This window comes from Oryctolagus cuniculus, chromosome 1, assembly GCF_964237555.1.
Source record: "Oryctolagus cuniculus chromosome 1, mOryCun1.1, whole genome shotgun sequence".
NCBI classification, from domain to species: domain Eukaryota; kingdom Metazoa; phylum Chordata; class Mammalia; order Lagomorpha; family Leporidae; genus Oryctolagus; species Oryctolagus cuniculus.
In genome coordinates this window covers 199,414,050-199,432,320 of record NC_091432.1, presented here as the reverse complement: position 1 = coordinate 199,432,320, position 18,271 = coordinate 199,414,050, and the positions used below count along the sequence as shown (strand labels likewise).

The following is an 18,271-nucleotide window of genomic DNA, read 5'->3' as shown; positions in this document are numbered from 1 at the left end:
GCTTCAGCCTGGCCCAACCCTAGCTGTTGTTGTGACCATCTGGAAGTGAACAGTAGATGGAAGATCGATCTCTCTGTGTCTCTCTCTCTCTCTCCCTGTAGCTCTGACTTTCAAATAAATAAGTCTTTAAAAAAAATTAAAACAAGTCGTACAAAACAATCTTCTCACGTTACGTCTTAAGTAACCTAATACCTCCCAAAGATTCTCCCACCTAACACACGACTGGTTCCAAATGTTCCACATGAAAAGTAGATTCTGTAAGGATCACACTGTACAAAAGCATGTTAAAGAATAAGAACCTGGGGCCAGCGCTGTGGCGTAGTGAGTAAAGCCACTGCCTGCAGTGCCGGCATCCCTTGTGTATGCCAGTTCCAGTCCTGGCTGCTCTACTTCCGATTCAGCTCTCTGCTATGGCCTGGGAAAACAGTACAAGAGGGCCCAAGTCCTTTGGCCCTTGCACCCACATGGAAGACCCAGAAGAAGCTTCTGGCTCCTGCCTTCGGATCAGCGCAGCTCCAGCCATTGGGGACAACTGGAGAGTGAATCAGTGGATGGAAGATCTCTCTCTCTCTCTGCCTCTGCCTCTGCCACTCTGCTTTCAAATAAATACATAAATCTTTTTGTTGTTGTTGGTTTTTGTTTTTTTTTTTGTTTTTTTTTGACAGGCAGAGTGGACGGTGAGAGATAGAGAGACAGAGAGAAAGGTCTTCCTTTGCCGTTGGTTCACCCTCCAATGGCCGCCGCAGCCGGCCACCGCGCTGATCCGATGGCAGGAGCCAGGTACTTATCCTGGTCTCCCATAGGGTGCAGGGTCCAAGTACTTGGGCCATCCTCCACTGCACTCCCTGGCCACAGCAGAGAGCTGGCCTGGAAGAGGGGCAACCGGGACAGAATCCGGCACCCCGACCGGGACTAGAACCCGGTGTGCCGGCGCCGCAAGGTGGAGGATTAGCCTAGTGAGCCGCGGCGCTGGCCAATACATAAATCTTAAAAAGAATAAGAAACTTATTCAACCCGGCATTTCCTGAGATTTTTTTTTTTTTTTTAATGATGATAAGTAATTTCAGGAAAACTAGTACTCCAGAGAACGGGAGGAGCTGACTGACTTGAAGTAGCAAGTATAAAGCAAGGCAGAATCCTGGGCTTCTGAACCTAGACTCCTACTCAGGACTGCTGGCCTCGATCAAGAGTAGACTTTGAACAAAGTACAGGCTTTCTCTGTGCTAACCAGCACCTCGGAAAACTGAACCTGCAATCCAGCCCTGTGTCCAGCCCAGCTGGACTAACAAGTCCAGGCTGCCACGGTCCAATACAAAAGCAACCACAACAAGGACACCAGAATTATATCCCTGCTTTATAAGTGCATTATGTGTTAGGATACTTACCGCAAGTTATTAATTCTTTTTATTAGTTTACACATCTCATTCTCCAAACAGACTGAACTCTTTAACAAGATTATTTACTGCTTCACTGTTATATCCTGAGTGCACAGTCCTTGACTCACTATAGGTCACCAAAAAATGTATAACCATTATATACTGAATTCATCAATGAATAATTACCTCCGATCCAAGATATGATTTGCCTTGTATTAATTCAGGTGCTGCATAAGCAAGACTTCCACAGCATGTCTGTAGATGGTAATCCTTATTACCCTGCCAGTAAGATAAAAATAAAACACTTAGTAACTCAAATCCTTAAGAGAATTAAATCTTGACAAAGCAAAGCAGAGAAGCTAGATGAACTAACCCCAAATAATAAAAGACTCCTGCAGCAACCCAATGTTCTCTGCATACATGAGTGCCTGCACCTGTGGTCTCAGAGTTTCTGGGTTTCCAATACCACTATAACCTGGCCCAAACTCACTCATTTTCTCCTTAGCTGAGTCAAGTCAGGTTCACACTTCCCTAGACAGATATCTATTCACATTATATCAGTGTAGCGTACATCCAAGCACCCACATCTTCCTACCTCCAGGTACTCAGGCAAAAAGGACTATTTCTTTACTGCACCCTATCTCCAATATCAAATCCTTGCACATGCAAAAGAGCTCCTTTCTCAGAGGGAAGAAAGCAATACGAACATAGATGAGCGCCTTGTGAGTCTGTTTCCTGGACTCAGCTCTAAGACAAATGACCACCTTCGCTTCGAGGATCTGTTCAAAACCAGAAATCTGCTCACCTTCCCCCACAGAAACAGAGACATGCTGACGAGGAGGCAGCTGTGAAACACTTGTGCAGAGCTCTGCAGCTGGCAGGGAACTTCCCAGACTGGGAGACTTCATTCACAGCTGGACAACATGGTTAAGAAGTGAGCTCCTCACAGAAGGCTGAGGCAACCCTACTTTGTTAGATGGCGTTTGTGTGGGATGAAATCTGTGGCAGGCACAAACAAAGGCTAATGGAGTTTGTCACAAACATTCTCCACTGCCTCCTGTGGAGAAGAAGACATGAACCAGTCTCTCTGTTCAGTCTGTTATCTTTATAGGTCTGTCAATGCAAAAAAAAAAAAAAAAAAAAAAAAAAAATCACCTTCCAGCATTTGGTTCCCAGACCAAGGGCTCCACAGACAATCTCTGAAAAGCCAAGGCAGGAGAGAGAATCAGAAACAATCAGCCACTCAGCCAAAGGGGCAAAAATTGGATTCCCTTTGCACCTTTCTAATTCTGACTGGGGCAGAAAATAATCATGGGAGCACAAAGGGCTGAGACAAGTCTGCAAGCCCAACATCCTTAATGAGTGTAGACAGCTCATTTTAGAGACTGTGAGTACCATCATTAGAGAACTCAGGAGGAAGCCTCCAACAGGCAGCCACACAGGAGAGCCGCTGCAGAGCGCAGCTGCAAAGTTCAAAGTCACCTCAAAGAGAAGTTGCACTGAGGCACACCAGCACCTAACTGTGGAGTGCAAACTAAGGAAACGTCACAAAAATACAAACGGGAGTCCAGGAGGAAAGCCGACACTGCCAAGGCTCTCTTTTTTTCAGGCAGACACTCAGACCAAGCCTTTCTACCAAAAGCAGCCACACATCTCTCAAAACAAGAGTTGTTTTCAGCCTACAGGGTGAAACTTGTAAGGAGAAACTCCTGTGCAACCATGAGAACACTGGTCTGGGCCACAAGACACCCAAAGAAGCTACGAGGGCACCTACACTGACAAGAAATGCCACTTCACAGGAAGCATCACCATCCCAGGGTGGATCCTGTCTGGTGATGAAGACACAGAGGACCAAGACACAGGATGAAGATACAGAGGACCACCTGCCATCTGCCGGAACTATCGCCTCCACTACATTGGCAAGCACAACCACTTGAGAAATGCCACAAGAACACATCTATGCACCTGTCCTCCTGCTTCAGGGACATCCAGATCAGCAACATTGTCACCGTGGGCACATGCAGCCCCAGAGCAAGGCAGTGTACTTCAATGTGCTCAAGGTCACCAAGGCCACCAGCACCAAGAAGCAGTTCTGAGACTGCATAGTCACCCACTTCCCCCACATGAAAGTTATTTTCCTATTCAAAAGTAAATAAATGAATAAATAAAAGTACACATGGACTTTTTCCTTTTTCTAAGAAAGGGGCTTGTCTCTGAAAATGCAACTAATTGTTAGTTAAACAACCACATGGATAACAAAGAATAGATTTGCAGTAAATTTCCAACTTATGTCTGAATGAACAAAGGCATCATCTAGTGGCAACATACTCAAACTGCACGGACATGATCAATCAGCATCTGAGCTGTGACTGTCTCATGTCACCCTGGCACCATGAATTTTCTCACAGCATATCCATGGGGTCTGCAGCAGGACCAACCCTGGGCCTAGAGCTGCAGCCCTCAGTCTAACTTACATACTGGAACAATCTAAAGAACTTGCAAAAACTATTGATGCCAGGGATGAATTTAACATCTGTCTCAAAGGATACAAGTCTTAAGGCAGTACAAGATAATATACTAAGAAGTGCATTTACAAAGGAAACAAATGCCATTTTTAGATCTACACTTACCTTAGGTTTTGCACAGAGACCAAAGTCAATCAGCTTTAATTTATGATATTCATCAAATAACAAATTTTCCTAGAAGACAAAGAAATTTTTTAACTATATATTGACTTCCTTACAGCACATCCCACTCTCGCCGTTTCTCACATTGATTTAAGGTTTATATTAAAAAACTTGGGTGGATTTTTCCTCTCTTGGAAGCCCCCCTCCATGGCGCTTTAGCTGGAAGCCTTTGATGCTAATAAGTCTTTTTAAATCTAAAAAAAAAAAAAAATACCACCTTGGGTATTATAAAGCAGAAATCAACTATGAAATGATAAGAAATATACAAGGGGAAAGAAAAGGAATGTTGATAACTACAGCACTTCCCTCAAAACACACTATTATAATCCATTTTCTCTTTGGTGCCCTAAAGATTAACAAAACACAGTTTGAGCCAAAGGCAAGTTTAAACCACAAGAGTGAGCTCAAAGAGTTGGGTTATAAAGACAACACAGAACAGTAATACTGCCATAACTTCTCAGACCAATTCTAAGTTCCTGACGCTGGTACCAAGCAACATACAAATCAATATTCACCATCCCCCACATTAATCACAGCCTGCAGATTTAGTGAATATTCACATTTTTATTCTGTGCTTTAAAAGTAGAGTCTGTAGGGGTAGGAGGGGCGGCGCTGTGACATAAGAGGCTAAGGATCTACCTGCAGCACCAGCATCCCACATGGGCACCAATTCAAGTCCCCACTGCTCCACTTCCAATCCAGCTCCCTGCTAATGCTCCTGGGAAATCAGTGGAAGATGACCCAAATCCTTGGGCCCCTGCACCCACATGGGAGACCTCTTGGCTAACTTCAGCCTGGCCCAGCCCTGGCCATTGCATCCATCTGGGGAGTGAACCAGTAGATGGAAGATTCTCTCTCTCTCTCTCTTTCAAATGAATAAATGAATCTTAAAAAAAAAGAAACAGAAAAGGAGAGTCTGTCAATTCACTGAACTGCTCCCTTCTGAGGAATAATGGAATTAAAATGAAAAGAACAGGCCGGCGCCACAGCTCAATAGGCTAATCCTCCGCCTTGCGGCGCCGGCACACTGGGTTCTAGATCCGGTCAGGGCGCCGGATTCTGTCCTGGTTGCCCCTCTTCCAGGCCAGCTCTCCATGGGAGACCAGGAGAAGCACCTGGTTCCTGCCTTTGGATCAGCGGGTGCGCCGGCCGCAGTGCTCCGGCCGCTGCGGCCATTGGAGGGTGAACCAACGGCAAAGGAAGACCTTTCTCTCTGTCTCTCTCTCTCACTGTCCACTCTGTCTGTCCAAAAAAAAAAAAGAAAAAAAAAAAAAGAAAAAGAAAAAGAAAAGAACAGGGGATTAGAACAGAGAACAGGACACTAAAACGAAAATACTCAATGACATAACATTCTCAAAGAAAACGCTCAATACTCTCCTTTCAAAGATAAAATCCTGATTATAAAGACATTTATAATGTCACACACAATGGACAGATAAATAAAATGAAAATCTGCCCAAACAGCCTACCAAAAGTCAAAAAGCAAACAAGGAAAAAAAGAAATGTGAGAGCTGCTGACTAAAACAAAAAAGGAGCAGCAAAGCTAAGACAGATGCCCTAACAGAACTTGCAGAAACCCAGACAGTGGTAGGTGGATGCTGCCGACCTCTTGGGTGAGCACGGAGCCCTGCTGCAGCCACTCACCGGTTTGAGGTCCCTGTGAGCGTAGCCCTGGCTGTGCACGTAAGCGACCGCGGACAGTATCTGGCGGAAGACAACTCGGGCCTCCTCTTCCGACAGGCGATCCTGGGAAATGATGTAGTCGAACAGCTCTCCTCCAGGGCAGTACTTCAACAGCAACAGTCACAGAGACATCGTTATCACTTGAAAAATCACTTCCGAGAGATTTCAGAAAGTCATACATCGCTCAGAAAAATTAATTCAACTTTAAAGGCAAAGGAAGTGAGCGAGGCACATTCAGAGCTATACTCTCAGGATCAAACAAGCCAGTAATTAGTCCAGGAATGAGAACAATAACTCTTCCCCTGAACATTTTTATTACCAATAAATAGAAGTAGAAGCAACTACTACTATGATTCTAAAAAGCTCATTCGGGGATTTATATATTTATGGCAAAGTAGTAAAACCAATTCTCCTCTTAATTCAACTCACATTCAGTATAGTTACCTGAAATTAAAAAAAAATAGCAGTAATTATTGTTCCTCTAGTAATTATTACTGGTCACTGCCCCAAGACCAGTGATTACCAGTCTGTATCAGAAGCAGCCCAGTTCCCCAGAGGGCCTCAGAGGCTGCGAGGAGGCGGCTTTGAGCCAGAGCACGAAGCTCCAGGATCTCCATCACTCTCCAGAGTACTCACTCTTCTGTAACCTGGGTTTCCATTTAGGACTTCATCTCATTTTAATTTTACCAGTTAAAATTAAAAATGCATATAGCCTTTGGCCTCATGGTTCCATATTTAAGAAGTGTTCTTATAGATGCACTCACTCACATGAAAAATGGTGCACATTAAAGACCATTCATGGGCAGGTGTTTGGTGCAGCAGTTAAAACGCCCATGAGAATGCCTGCATCCAACACTGGAGTATCCGGATTCGAGTCTTCGCTCTGGCTCCTGATTTCAGCTAATTCTAATTTCAGTTTTCTGTGGACCCTGGGAGGCAGCAATAATGGCTCCAGTAGCTGGGTTCCTGCCAACTCAGTAACTGGGCCACTGCCACCCACATGGAAGACTTGGATTGAGTTCCCAGCTCCCATGTTCAAGCCCAGCCCAGCCCCCACTGCTGCAGGCATTTCGAGTACAAACCAGTGATGGGGAGCTCTTCCCCCGCCTTTTCCCCCATCCTCCCCACCTCTCATCTCAAAGTTTTAAAGGAAAAGGGGCAAATGTATACAGAAACACAGACATACAGAGAGGAAAACATCATTTGAAGGTGGAGGCAGTGGAGGAGGATCTCTAAAGCCAAGCAATGGCAGGCACCAGTGACCCAGACACCAGGAGGGGGCATGGAACAGATTCTCCTTCAGAACCTGCGGAAGGGACCGACCTTTCCCACACCTTGACTTCAGACTTCTAGCCTCTAGCACTGTGAGGTAATATTTCTGTTGTTTCAAACCACCAAGTTTGTAGCACCTGTCATAACATTCCAAGGAAATTAATACTTATACACCATATGAAACTGCAATGGGAGCCAGCACTATGGTGTAGCAGGTAAAGTCACTGCCTGCAGTGGGAGCACTGAGTCCGGGCTTCTCCACTTCTGATCCAGCTCCCTGCTAATGTGCCTGAGAAAGCAGCAGAAAATGGCTCAAGTGCTTAGGCCCCTGCACCAACATGGGAGACCCAGAAGAAGCTCCTGGCCCCTGGCTTCAGATTGGCCCAGCCCCGACAGACAGATGAGGCCATTTGAGAGTGAATCAGCGCATGGCAGAACTTTCTCTCTCTGTCTCGCTCTCACACACTCTCTCTGTAACTCTACCTTCCAAAATAAATAAATCTTTAAAAAAAATTCTTTAAAAAAAAAAACTGCAATGAATCCTTCCCTCTAAGAACTCTATAAACTATTACAGTCCATTCACTGAACCACACCACTCCATCAAGCGGTATGTTAGAAACAGTACATTGGGGCCAGCGCTGTGCCGCAGTGGGTTAACACCCTGGCCTAAAGCGCCGGCATCCCATATGGGCGCCGGTTCTATTCCCGGCTGTTCCTCTTCCAATCCAGCTCTTTGCTGTGGCCTGGGAAAGCAGTAGAAGATGGCCCAAGTCCTCGGGCCCCTGCACCCACATGGGAGACCTGGAGGAAGCTCCTGGCTCCTGGCTCCTGGCTTCGGATCGGTGCAGCTCCGGCCGTTGCGCCCATCTGGGGAGTGAACCAGAGGATGGAAGACCTCTCTCTCTCTCTGTCTCTACCTCTCTCTGTAACTCTTTCAAATAAATAAAATAAATCTTAAAAAAAAAAAAAAGTACATTTATCATGAATCCCTTATTTATTATATACATCCACTTGATCTAAAACTGTTATGATTTCAGGACTGTGGAACATACCTCAAGAACCATGAATATTTTGTTGGCTGTCTCTAGCACATGGTAGAGTTGACATATATGCTGATGTCTCAGATTCTTCAAAGCATCAATCTCTGTTTTAACCCGGGGCAAATCACTCTGTGCCAAAATATATTGAATGGGCAATCAATTTATCTGGGTTTAGTTTTCCAGACATCAATATAAGTAGCTTTAATACTAAGTAGCAAAAGCCATCAAGAGTCCCAAATTGTTCAACTCAGAAAAATATAACAAAACTTATTTGTATGTATATAAAGGCCTTAAGAATTTGATAAAGGCGGGTAAAGCCAGCATGGCATAGGGGGTAAAGCCACCACCTGCAGTGCCAACATCCCATATGGGTACCAGTTTGAGTCCTAGCTGTTCCACTTCTGATCCAGCTCTCTGCTATGGCCTGGGAAAGCAGAAGATTAACAAAGTCCTTGGGACCCTGCTGCACTCGCATGGGAGACCCAGAAGAAGCTCCAGCCTCCTGGTTTCAGATCATCCAACTCTGTCCATTGTGGCCATTTGGGGAGTGAACCAGTAGATAGAAGACCTCTCTCTCTGCCTCTGTCTCTGTAACTCTGCCTTTCAAATAAATAAATGTCATTTAAAAAATCTTTATTAAAAAAATTTGATAAAGGCAATTTCTATGACAGTCAATAGCATTATGACCAGAAAAATTCAGAGATCTCTGACTCCTTTAGAAGGAGAGCATTCCAAACAAGAAAAATGACAAACACTCTACTTAGTTACTTACCATGCCTAGACTACCACTTTTTTTATTTTATTTTATTTATTTGAGAGGTCTAGTTCTAGACAGAGGGACATAGAGAGAAAGGTCTTCCGTCTGCTGGTTCACTCCCTCAATGGCTGCAACCCCTGGAGCTGGGCTGATTCAATGCCAGGAGCCAGGAGCTTCTTCCTAGTCTCCCATGCAGGTAGCAGGGGCCTAAGCATTTGGGCCATCTTCCACTGCTTTCCCAGCAGAGAGCTTAATCACAACTAGAGCAGCCAGGACATGAACCAGTGCCTGTATGGGATGCTGGTGCCACTGGTGGAGGCTTAGCCTACCACACCACAGTGCCAGCCCCCTGGACTACCACTTTCAAGCTTGGCAATGCCCCTTAAGAAATATGCTGAGCTGGGGCCAGCGCTTTGGCACAGCGGGTTAAAGCCTTGGCCTGAAGCACCGGCATCCCACATGGGTGCCGGTTCTAGTCCCAGCTGCTCCTCTTCCTATCCAGCTCTCTGCTATGGCCTGGGAAAGCAGTAGAAGATAACCCAAGTCCTTGGGCCCCTGCACCCATGTGGGAAAACCAGAGGAAGCTCCTGGTTCCTGACTCCGGATCGGCATATAGAGGGGCCAGTACTGTGATGTAGTAGGCTAAGCCTCCACCTGCGACACCATTATCCCATATGGGCTCTGGTTTGTGTCCTGGCTGCCCCTCTTCTGATCCAGCTCTCTGTTATGGCCTGGGAAAGCAGTAGAAGATGGCCCAAGTCCCTGGGCCCCTGCCACCCACATGGAAGACTCAGAAGCTCCTGGCTCCTGGCTTCAGATCAGCACAGCTCTGGTGGTTCCAGCCATTTGCGGAGTGAACCAGCGGATGGAGGACCTTTCTGTCTCTTCCTTTCCCTCTAACTCTGTCCTACAAATAAATAAAACAAATCTTAAAAAAAAAAAAAAAAAGAAAGAAAGAAACAAAACATGCTGAGCTGAAAAACCAGTGAATTTAGGTGAAAACTATGTGGGTATTTGCAGTCCCCATCTTCTGACTTTACTAGGAGCTTGAAGTTTGGGGGACCAGCACTGTGGCACAGTGGGTTAAGCCACTGTCTGCAATGCCAGCATCCCATATGGGAACTGGTTTGAGTCCCAGCTGCTCTACTTTCAATCCAGCTCCCTATTAACATGCCTTAGAGAGCAGTGAGGCCGGAGCCGCAGCTCACTAGGCTAATCCTCTGCCTTGCGGCACCTGCACACCGGGTTCTAGTCCTGGTCGGGGCGCCGGATTCTGTCCCGGTTGCCCTTCTTCCAGGCCAGCTCTCTGCTGTGGCCAGGGAATGCAGTGGAGGATGGCCCAAGTACTTGGGCCCTGCACCCGCATGGGAGACCAGAAGAAGTACCTGGCTCCTGCCTTTGGATCAGCACGGTGCGCTGGCTGCGGCGGCCATTGGAGGGTGAACCAACGGCAAAAGGAAGACCTTTCTCTCTGTCTCTCTCTCACTGTCCACTCTGCCTGGCAAAAAAAAAAAAAGAAAGAAAAGAAAGCAGTGGAAGATGGCTAAGTGCCTGGAACTTTATACCCACATGGGAGACCCTGAAGAAGCTCCTGGCTTCCGCCTAGCCCAGCCCCAGTGGTTGTAGCCATTTGGGGTGTGAACCAGCAGATGGAAGATTTCTCTCTGTGTGTCTCTCCCTCTCTCTCTGTAACTCTGCCTTTCAAATAAATAAACCTTAAAAAAATTTTTTTTCAAAATAAAAATATGGTTGGGAAGGAAGATAAGCCAAGCTGGAGATTTAAAATACAGGAACCTAGAAATACTATGAAAGAAAAAATTAAGGCTGGTGCCGCAGCTCAACAGGCTAATCCTCCGCCTAGCGGCGCCGGCACACCAGGTTCTAGTCCCGGTCGGGGCACCGGATTCTGTCCCGGTTGCCCCTCTTCCAGTCCAGCTCTCTGCTATGGCCCGGGAGTACAGTGGAGGATGGCCCAAGTGCTTGGGCCCTGCACCCCATGGGAGACCAGGAGAAGCACCTGGCTCTTGCCTTCAGATCAGCGTGGTACACTGGCTGCAGCGCATTGGCCGCGGCGGCCATTGGAGGGTGATCCAACGGCAAAAAGAAGACCTTTCTCTCTCACTGTCCACTCTGCCTGTCAAAAAAAAAAAAATCTGGAAATACTATGAAAGAAAAAATTAAAACTTTATTATAAAAAAGACTCAGTCTGGGGCCTACATTGTGGCTGTGATGCCAGTGTCTCATATGATCAGCATCTCATATGGGCACAGGTTCAAGTCCCAGCTGTTCCACTTCTGATCCAGCTCCCTGCTAATGTACCTGGGAAAGCAGCAGAGGACGGCCCAAGTACTTGGGCCCCTACCATCCTCGTAGGAGACCTGGATGAAGCTCCTGGCTCCTGGCTTCAGCATAGCCCAGCCCTAGCCATTGTGGCCATTTGGGTAGCTCCTGGCTCCTGGTTTCAGACAGGCTCGGCTCTGGTCCCAGCCGTTGTGGCCATTTGGGGAATGAACCAGCAGATGGAAGAATTTCTCCCTGCCTCTACTTCTCTGTAACTCTGCCTTTCAAATAAATAAATAAATCTTTTAAGAAAAGAAAAGAAAAGAAAAGAAAAGAAAAGAAGAAGAGAAAAGAAAAGAAAAGAAAAGAAAAATGCTAACAGCCTGGAAAAAACAGTGGAAGATGGCCCAAATGCTTGAGCCTCTGCCACCTTCATGGGAGGTTTGGACGAAGTTCCTGGCTCTTGGCTTTGGCCTGGTCCAGCACTAGCTGTTGCAGCCATCTGGTAAGAAAATAAGTAAATGAAAGACCTATCTCTGTGTGTCCCTCCTTCTCTGTAACTCTGCCTTTCAAATAAATAAATTTTTTAAATTTAAAAAATTAAAACTAATCATAAAATTTTAAAAGCTATAAAAATATTCTAAAAAAGAGCAAAAACTGGAACATTAGAGCGAACTCACATCTTAACCACAAAATTGATCTATAGGATAAAGTATTTTTAAAATATTTTAAACTTACCCCTAGTGCATTTTTATCCATGATTTTTATAGCTACCATTTCTCCAGTGAGGATGTGGCAGGCAAGTTTGACCTTTGCAAAGCCACCTACGTACATAAAAATGTAGTATGAAGAAGCAAGCAAGAACTAGGCACAAACATCTATACTTTTCAAAGGCTTTACTGGGCCATATATTCCTAGAAATCTGTGAACCCTTTCTTCCTGTTGCTTTCAAAGTGTAAAAGCCATGAATCTAGCCTCCTCTCATCCAATGTCTAGCTAAAGAGCCTTTTTTTTTTAATCATAGCAGTACAGGTGAGTCTTCAAAAAGTTCATTGGCAATGGAAAATCTATTTTTCCATTTTTATTATGGAAATTCTATGCATGGATTTCAAAAGGTTTTGTACCAAAATAAACTTACCTTTAATTCCAGTTTCCACAAACTTTTTGAAGTATTCACATGAGAACAGAATTCACTCTTGTGGATTTTGTTTTACAATTAACATTGCAATTAAATTTGCTTTATTAACATTGTTAGAATATAAGACAGCTGAGACAGAAGACAAATTATATAAAACTTCCATTCACTTTAAAAACTATGAGGATACGTAATTATGTTCTAAAACTGGATAAAAGGTTCCACATAGGGACCTAAATCTCCAAATTAACATTTCCAAGAAGTTCCAGCTAGCTTATGTCTCTCTCTGCCTCCCCCCATCCTGGGCTTCTCTTATTTAAGTAAAAAGCAATCCAGATGCTTGAATCCAAAAATCCTGGAAGCATCCTTACCTCTTTCTTAGCACTCCAGAACCAACCTACCAACAAATCCTGTTGGTTATGTCTTCAAACATATCAATGGTTAGCTTGGGGGAAAGGAGGAGGTACTAATTGGAAATGGCATAGTCTTAACCTGAGCAGGGACTGTTTGGGCGTATGTATATGTAAAAATCCATCAAGAATAGTGCACTTTGCATATTTTACTGAGTGCTACAACCTAATAAATAAAACATACTCCTGTGTGTGTGTGTATTTGTGTGTATGTAAAACCCCATCCCTGGGACTGGCTCTGTGGTGTAGAAGGTTAAGCCTTAGCCTGTGGTGCCGGCTCCCTGCTAATGCGCCTGGGGAAGCAGCAAAAGATGGCCCAAGTGTTTGGGTCCCTGCATCTGCATGGGAAACCTGGAAGAAGCTCCTGGCTTCGGACAGGCCCAATTCCAACCATTGTGGCCATTTTGGGAGTGAACCAGCAGACTGCAGCCTTCTCTCTGTCTCACCCTTTCTCTCTCTCTCTAACTCTGCTTCTCAAATAAATAAATAAATCTAAAAAAAAAAAAAAAAAAAAAAAAAAAACACCCCTTTCACTACTTCACTACCATACCCAAGCCACCATCATCTCCAACATCACTCACCTGAAATACTGCAATTGCCTCCTAACATCTCTTTGCTTCTGCTCTTGCCCTCCCCTACCCAATCTTTTCATCACCAAGCAGCCAGAGGGACCCTGTAAAAACACCCCCAGTGATGCCTTGGCTCAAAATTCTCCAATGACTTTTATATAGAATGAAGTCAAAGTCCTAGCAAAGATCTACAAGGCTTCCCCTTCTATTCTCTTCTCTCCTTGGCCCATGTTCTCTTACCAAAGTAGATAAAAGAATTTTTAAATGACATAGGTTAGACTAAAAAGTTCATGACTATTCCTCTAAACAAACTACAATCTAAACAGTTGATCTATCCTCTGTCCCCCCCAAAATAACAATAATAATTACCTGTTCCAATAGTTTCATATAATTCATAATATTTAAGAAGTTCATCATAATCTTTCATAGTCTACCTGGAAGTGATTCAAAATTACAAAAGAACCTGTAACACAGAAATAGTATATGATCAATTAAGGAAATATGACCAAATTATCTTTACTACCTTGAAATCACAAACATTAATAAACCTTAGGCACATAACTGATACTAGACAAACTGATTAGCCATATTTAAAAAAAAAAAAAAACAACAATCTAGATTCCTAATCACCCACCCATCTCATATGGGCACTGGTTCACGTGCCCACTGCTCCATTTTTGGTCCAGCTCCCTGCTCACAGCCTGGAAAAAGTAGCTTCACCTGCTATTCCACGGCGCTGGCCTCCCATGCGGGTGCCAGTTCAAGTCCTGACTGCCCCATTTATGATCCAGCTCCCTGCCAATGGCCTGGGAAAGCAGAAGATGGCCCAAGAACTTGGGCAACTCCACTCATGTAGGAGACCTGAATGGAGCTTCTGGTTCCTGGCTTCCACCTGGCCTAGACCTGTCTGTTACAGCCATTTGGGCATTGAACCAGCAGATGCTTCTCTCTCTCTCTCTCTCTCTCTCTCTCTCTATATATATATATATACAAACTCTGCTTTTCAAATAAATAATATAAATCTTAAAAAAGAAAAGAAAAATCTTTTCCAAGAACTTTTTTTAAAAGATATTTTTATTTAAAAGGCAGAGGGGCCGGTGCCGCAGCTCACTAGGCTAATCCTCCGCCTGCAGCGCTGGCACACCAGGTTCTAGTCCTGGTCGGGGCACCGGATTCTGTCCTGATTGCTCCTCTTCCAGTCCAGCTCTCTGCTGTGGCCAGGGAAGGCAGTGGAGGATGGCTCAAGTGCTTGGGCTCTGCACCCGCATGGGAGACCAGGAGGAAGCACCTGGCTCCTGGCTTCAGATCGGCGCAGCACGCTGGCCATGGCAGCCATTTGGGGGGTGAACCAATGGAAAAAGGAAGACCTCTCTCTCTCTAACTCTGTCAAAAATAAAAAATAAAAAATAAATAAATAATAAAAGGCACAGAGGGAGCCGGCCAGTGCTGTGGTATAGCAGGCAAAGCCACTGGCTCCTGGCTTTGGATCGGCCCAGCTCTGGCCATTGCAGCCATTTGGGAAGTGAACCAACAGATGGAAAATCTCTGTCTCCTCTTCATTCTCTGTAACTCTGCTTTCAAACAAAATAAATCTTTTAAGAAAGGCAGGCAGGCAGGCAGGCGCAGCAAGAAAGAGCAGCCTTCCTCTAGTTCCCTCCCCAAATTTCTATAAAGCCAGAGCCAACAACTCAATCCAAATGTCCCATAAAGGTGGCAAGAACCCAATTACTTGAGCCATCACCACTGCCTCCCAGGGGTCACACTGGCAGGAAGGCAGAGTCAGAAGTTAGTCTGAACTCAGATGCTCTCATGTGGGATGGGGCATCTTAACCAGTAGACCAACGCCCTTGGAGCTTTTTGAAGCTCCTTCATACTCACTGAGCAACTGAGGACGTAATTAGAAATACTCTTATTTATTTACTCAGATTTTTTAAAAATGTATTTGAGACAAAGAGAGCAAGAGATCAATCTCGTATCTAGTTCACTCCCCAGATGCCTACAAAAAGGCAGGGCTGGGCCAGGCTGAAGCCAGGAGCCTGGAATTCAACGCAGGTCTCCCATATGGGTGGCAGGAACCCAACCATTTGACTTCCTGGTCAACTAGCAGAGACTTGCACCAAGGTAACCCTGAAACAATGTACTGGGGCCAGCACTGTGGAGCAGTGGGTTAAAGCCTCGGCCTACAGTACCAGCATCCCATATGGGAGCCACTTCAAGTCCCAGCTGCTCCACTTTCAATCCAGCTCTCTGCTATAGCTTGGGAAAGAAGTGGAAGATGGCCCAAGTCCTTGGGCCCGTATACCCGTGTGATCCAGAAGAAGCTCCTGGCTCCTGGCTTCAGATCGGCTCAGCTCTGGTCATTGCAGTCATTTAGGGACTGAACCAGCAGATGGAAAACTCTCTCTCTGGATCAACCTCTCTCGGTAACTCTTTCAAATAAATAAAAATGAAATGTACTTTTTTTTCCCCTTTCTTCCATTTTCTCTACCTAGCCCTTTCTCTCAAATTACACCATGTCTTTAGTGAGCAATACCAATGTGGACCCAGTTTATTTGTTAAATCTAGGGAATATCATTTGGGCTATATAAGAAAATTGGTGGGGGCCAGCAGTGACACAGGTTAAGCCTCCACGTACAGCACCCGCAACTCATATGGGCGCCAGTTCAAGTCCTGGCCGCTTTACTTCCAATCCAGCTCTCTGCTAATATGCCTGGAAAAGCAGTGGAACACGGCCCAAGTTCTTGGGCACCTGCACCCATGTGGGAAACACAGAAGCTCCTGACCCCTGGCTTCAGCACGGCCAAGCCCCAGCCATTGCAGCCATTTGGGGAGTGAACCAGCATATGGAAGATCTGTCTGTCTCTGTCTCTCCTTCTCTCTGTATCTCTGCCTTTCGAATAAATAATTAAATCTTAAAAAAAAAAAAAAAAAAGAAGAAGAAGAAGAAAAAGAAGGGAAGGGGAGGGAAAGGGAAGGGAGGGAAGGGGAGAGGAGAGGCGAGGAGGGAAAGGAACGATATTGGTGCTTACATTATATACTACCATACTAATAGCAGATTATACTTGAGTTTTCAAGTTTGAGGGTATAGTGCTGGTTCGAAACATTTTTAAGTGCTTTGTTTATGCTCTAGTTTGGAATACAGAACACAGGACCTAGGATTGTTATAAGTCAACTTTGTAACGGCCAAAGGAGGCACAGGTGTTATTGGTCATGTGGCAGATGGTCTCTCAGCTGTGGACAGTGAAGAAGACCCACCCAAATCAGATCCCCGAGTGTCCTTCTGGGTAGGATGAAATAGAAGTATCGGAGCCATACATGACTGAGGAAACAAGGAACCGGCTATGTAGTGGGAGGAGGCTTACGGTTCAGTCTTACTGATTTCAGACCCAAAGCAGAATACAGAGCGGCTTATAATGTGCGCCGTCATACGTTTAGTTAGCACCCTGCCCTGCTCCCTTACAGAGGCTTGGGGGGAGGGGTAACCAACAGAGTTATGCAGGAGGGAAGATCCACTGGTAAACAAGCCCCTGAGGGTGCAGTAAGCGCTGTCCTGACTCCTCCCACGGGAAACAAAATCCAAATATGAGCCAAGAGGTTAGGAATATTGGCCTCTAAGCAAAAAAGCACTTCTGCTCCTGCGCCACCACATACGCGCCGTCCCGAGAAATGCCGGCGTGAAGCCCCTGGACAATCACTCCTCCTAAGTGCTGGGGGCCGGCGTGAAGCCCCCGGACAATCACTCCTCCTAAAGTGCCGGGGGCCGGATGGCTCCCTCGGGAAGCCTTCCCCTGCAGGTGTCCTGGAGGCAGCAGCGTGGCTGCTCTCTCTCCTATAGCAGCTGGTGCACGCTCCCCTTTTCAGTGCGAGTCTCTTAAGCCACTACTTTGGGGACAGGAAGGACCTGGACACTGCAAAGGGGGTGATAGCTAAGCCCTGTCCTCCTGGTCTGTGAAGCCGAGTTGTCCTGATAGAAATAACTCAGCACCTTCCTCGGATCTTTCACGTGGGCAGCCGGGGTCGCGGGAATGGGAACTCACTCCTATCGCAGCCTCCTCGGGGGCTGGCGCTTTGCCGGCACACCCGAGCGGTAACTCGGTGAGGTCGGGTCTCTCGCTATCCCACTCACACAGGAGAAAACCGGGGGTCGGGAGGCCTAGGTATCTCCTCCAGGAACAAGGCCGAGGGGTGGGGTCCCGGTGAACTCCTCGGTCACACTGGGCTCCGGCGGCCGCTGCCGGCACCCCGCACAGCCCAGACCCCAGCCCTCGCCTTCGGCTGCCGTGGGCAGACGACAGAACTGACCTGAGGGGCACGGGGCCGGGCGGGGCGGGGCCGGACAAACGGACAGACGAGCCGGCCAGCCGTCCCGAGCGCCGCGGCGTGTGCCAGGAGCTCCTAGGAATCTTTTCGGTAGTCGCGCTCAAGCCGCTTCCGCCCGCCAAGGGAATCAAACCTCCCGGGCCGGAAGAGGCGGGGCGCGGCGGGGGCGCGCGCGGCCGGGACGCGCACGGCGAGCGGGGACGCGCGCGGCGGCTGGTTCCCGCGGGGAGGGGCGGGGCGGGGCGGTGGGTCCGCGAGTGAGGTGGCCGTTTGGTGTTGGGGGCTGCTGAGGGGTGTTGAGACGTTGGCTCGCAGGCTGGTGTCTGCCTGAGGGCGCGTGGTGTGGACCTGCGAAGCTTCTGCAAACCCAACTTTCTATGTTCTGTTTCCTAAAATTGATCTACCGGAAAGATCTCAGGCAATCACAGTTCTCACTTTTGTCCGCCTCTTGCCCATTGGCCGTTCTCCCACCCAACAAAGAGAGGTATACCTTTCCCCTCTCCTGAATCTTACTAAAATCTGTCGCCAGGAAAAATTAAAAACCCTAGGAGCCGAATTAATTGTCCATTAGATAACACGGCATCGTCAAAACCAACGTAGTAATCCAATAGAAGTTTTTCTGATACCTTTATTCTCCTTATGTATTTATTCTTTTTTTTTTAATGTTTTTTTGACAGGCAGAGTTAGACAGGAAAGAGAGAGAGAAAGATCTTCCTTCTGTTGGTTCACCCCCCAAATGGCC

At 46.5% G+C, this 18,271-nt stretch overlaps 1 protein-coding gene and 1 pseudogene across 6 annotated transcripts in view; one reads left to right on the top strand and one right to left on the bottom strand.

Moving 5' to 3' along the window:
* The window catches only part of MELK (maternal embryonic leucine zipper kinase), an 84,318-nt gene extending 66,655 nt beyond the window's left edge, over positions 1–17,663 (bottom strand). For 2 of the 6 annotated variants that reach the window (XM_008265306.4, XM_051844063.2), the window contains exons 1-7: positions 17,512–17,662; positions 13,579–13,672; positions 11,834–11,919; positions 8,071–8,187; positions 5,708–5,851; positions 4,007–4,075; positions 1,563–1,655 (exon numbers count right to left, since the gene is read on the bottom strand). In XM_008265306.4, the coding sequence (XP_008263528.1) occupies positions 1,563–1,655; positions 4,007–4,075; positions 5,708–5,851; positions 8,071–8,187; positions 11,834–11,919; positions 13,579–13,636 (567 nt within the window). In that variant the 5' untranslated portion in view covers positions 13,637–13,672; positions 17,512–17,662. The other 4 variants (XM_002707984.5, XM_051844053.2, XM_051844058.2 and 1 more) reach the window with 4 other exon arrangements.
* LOC138847671 (small ribosomal subunit protein uS17-like) lies at positions 2,300–3,472 on the top strand (annotated as a pseudogene).
* Positions 17,664–18,271: the final 608 nt, after the last annotated feature.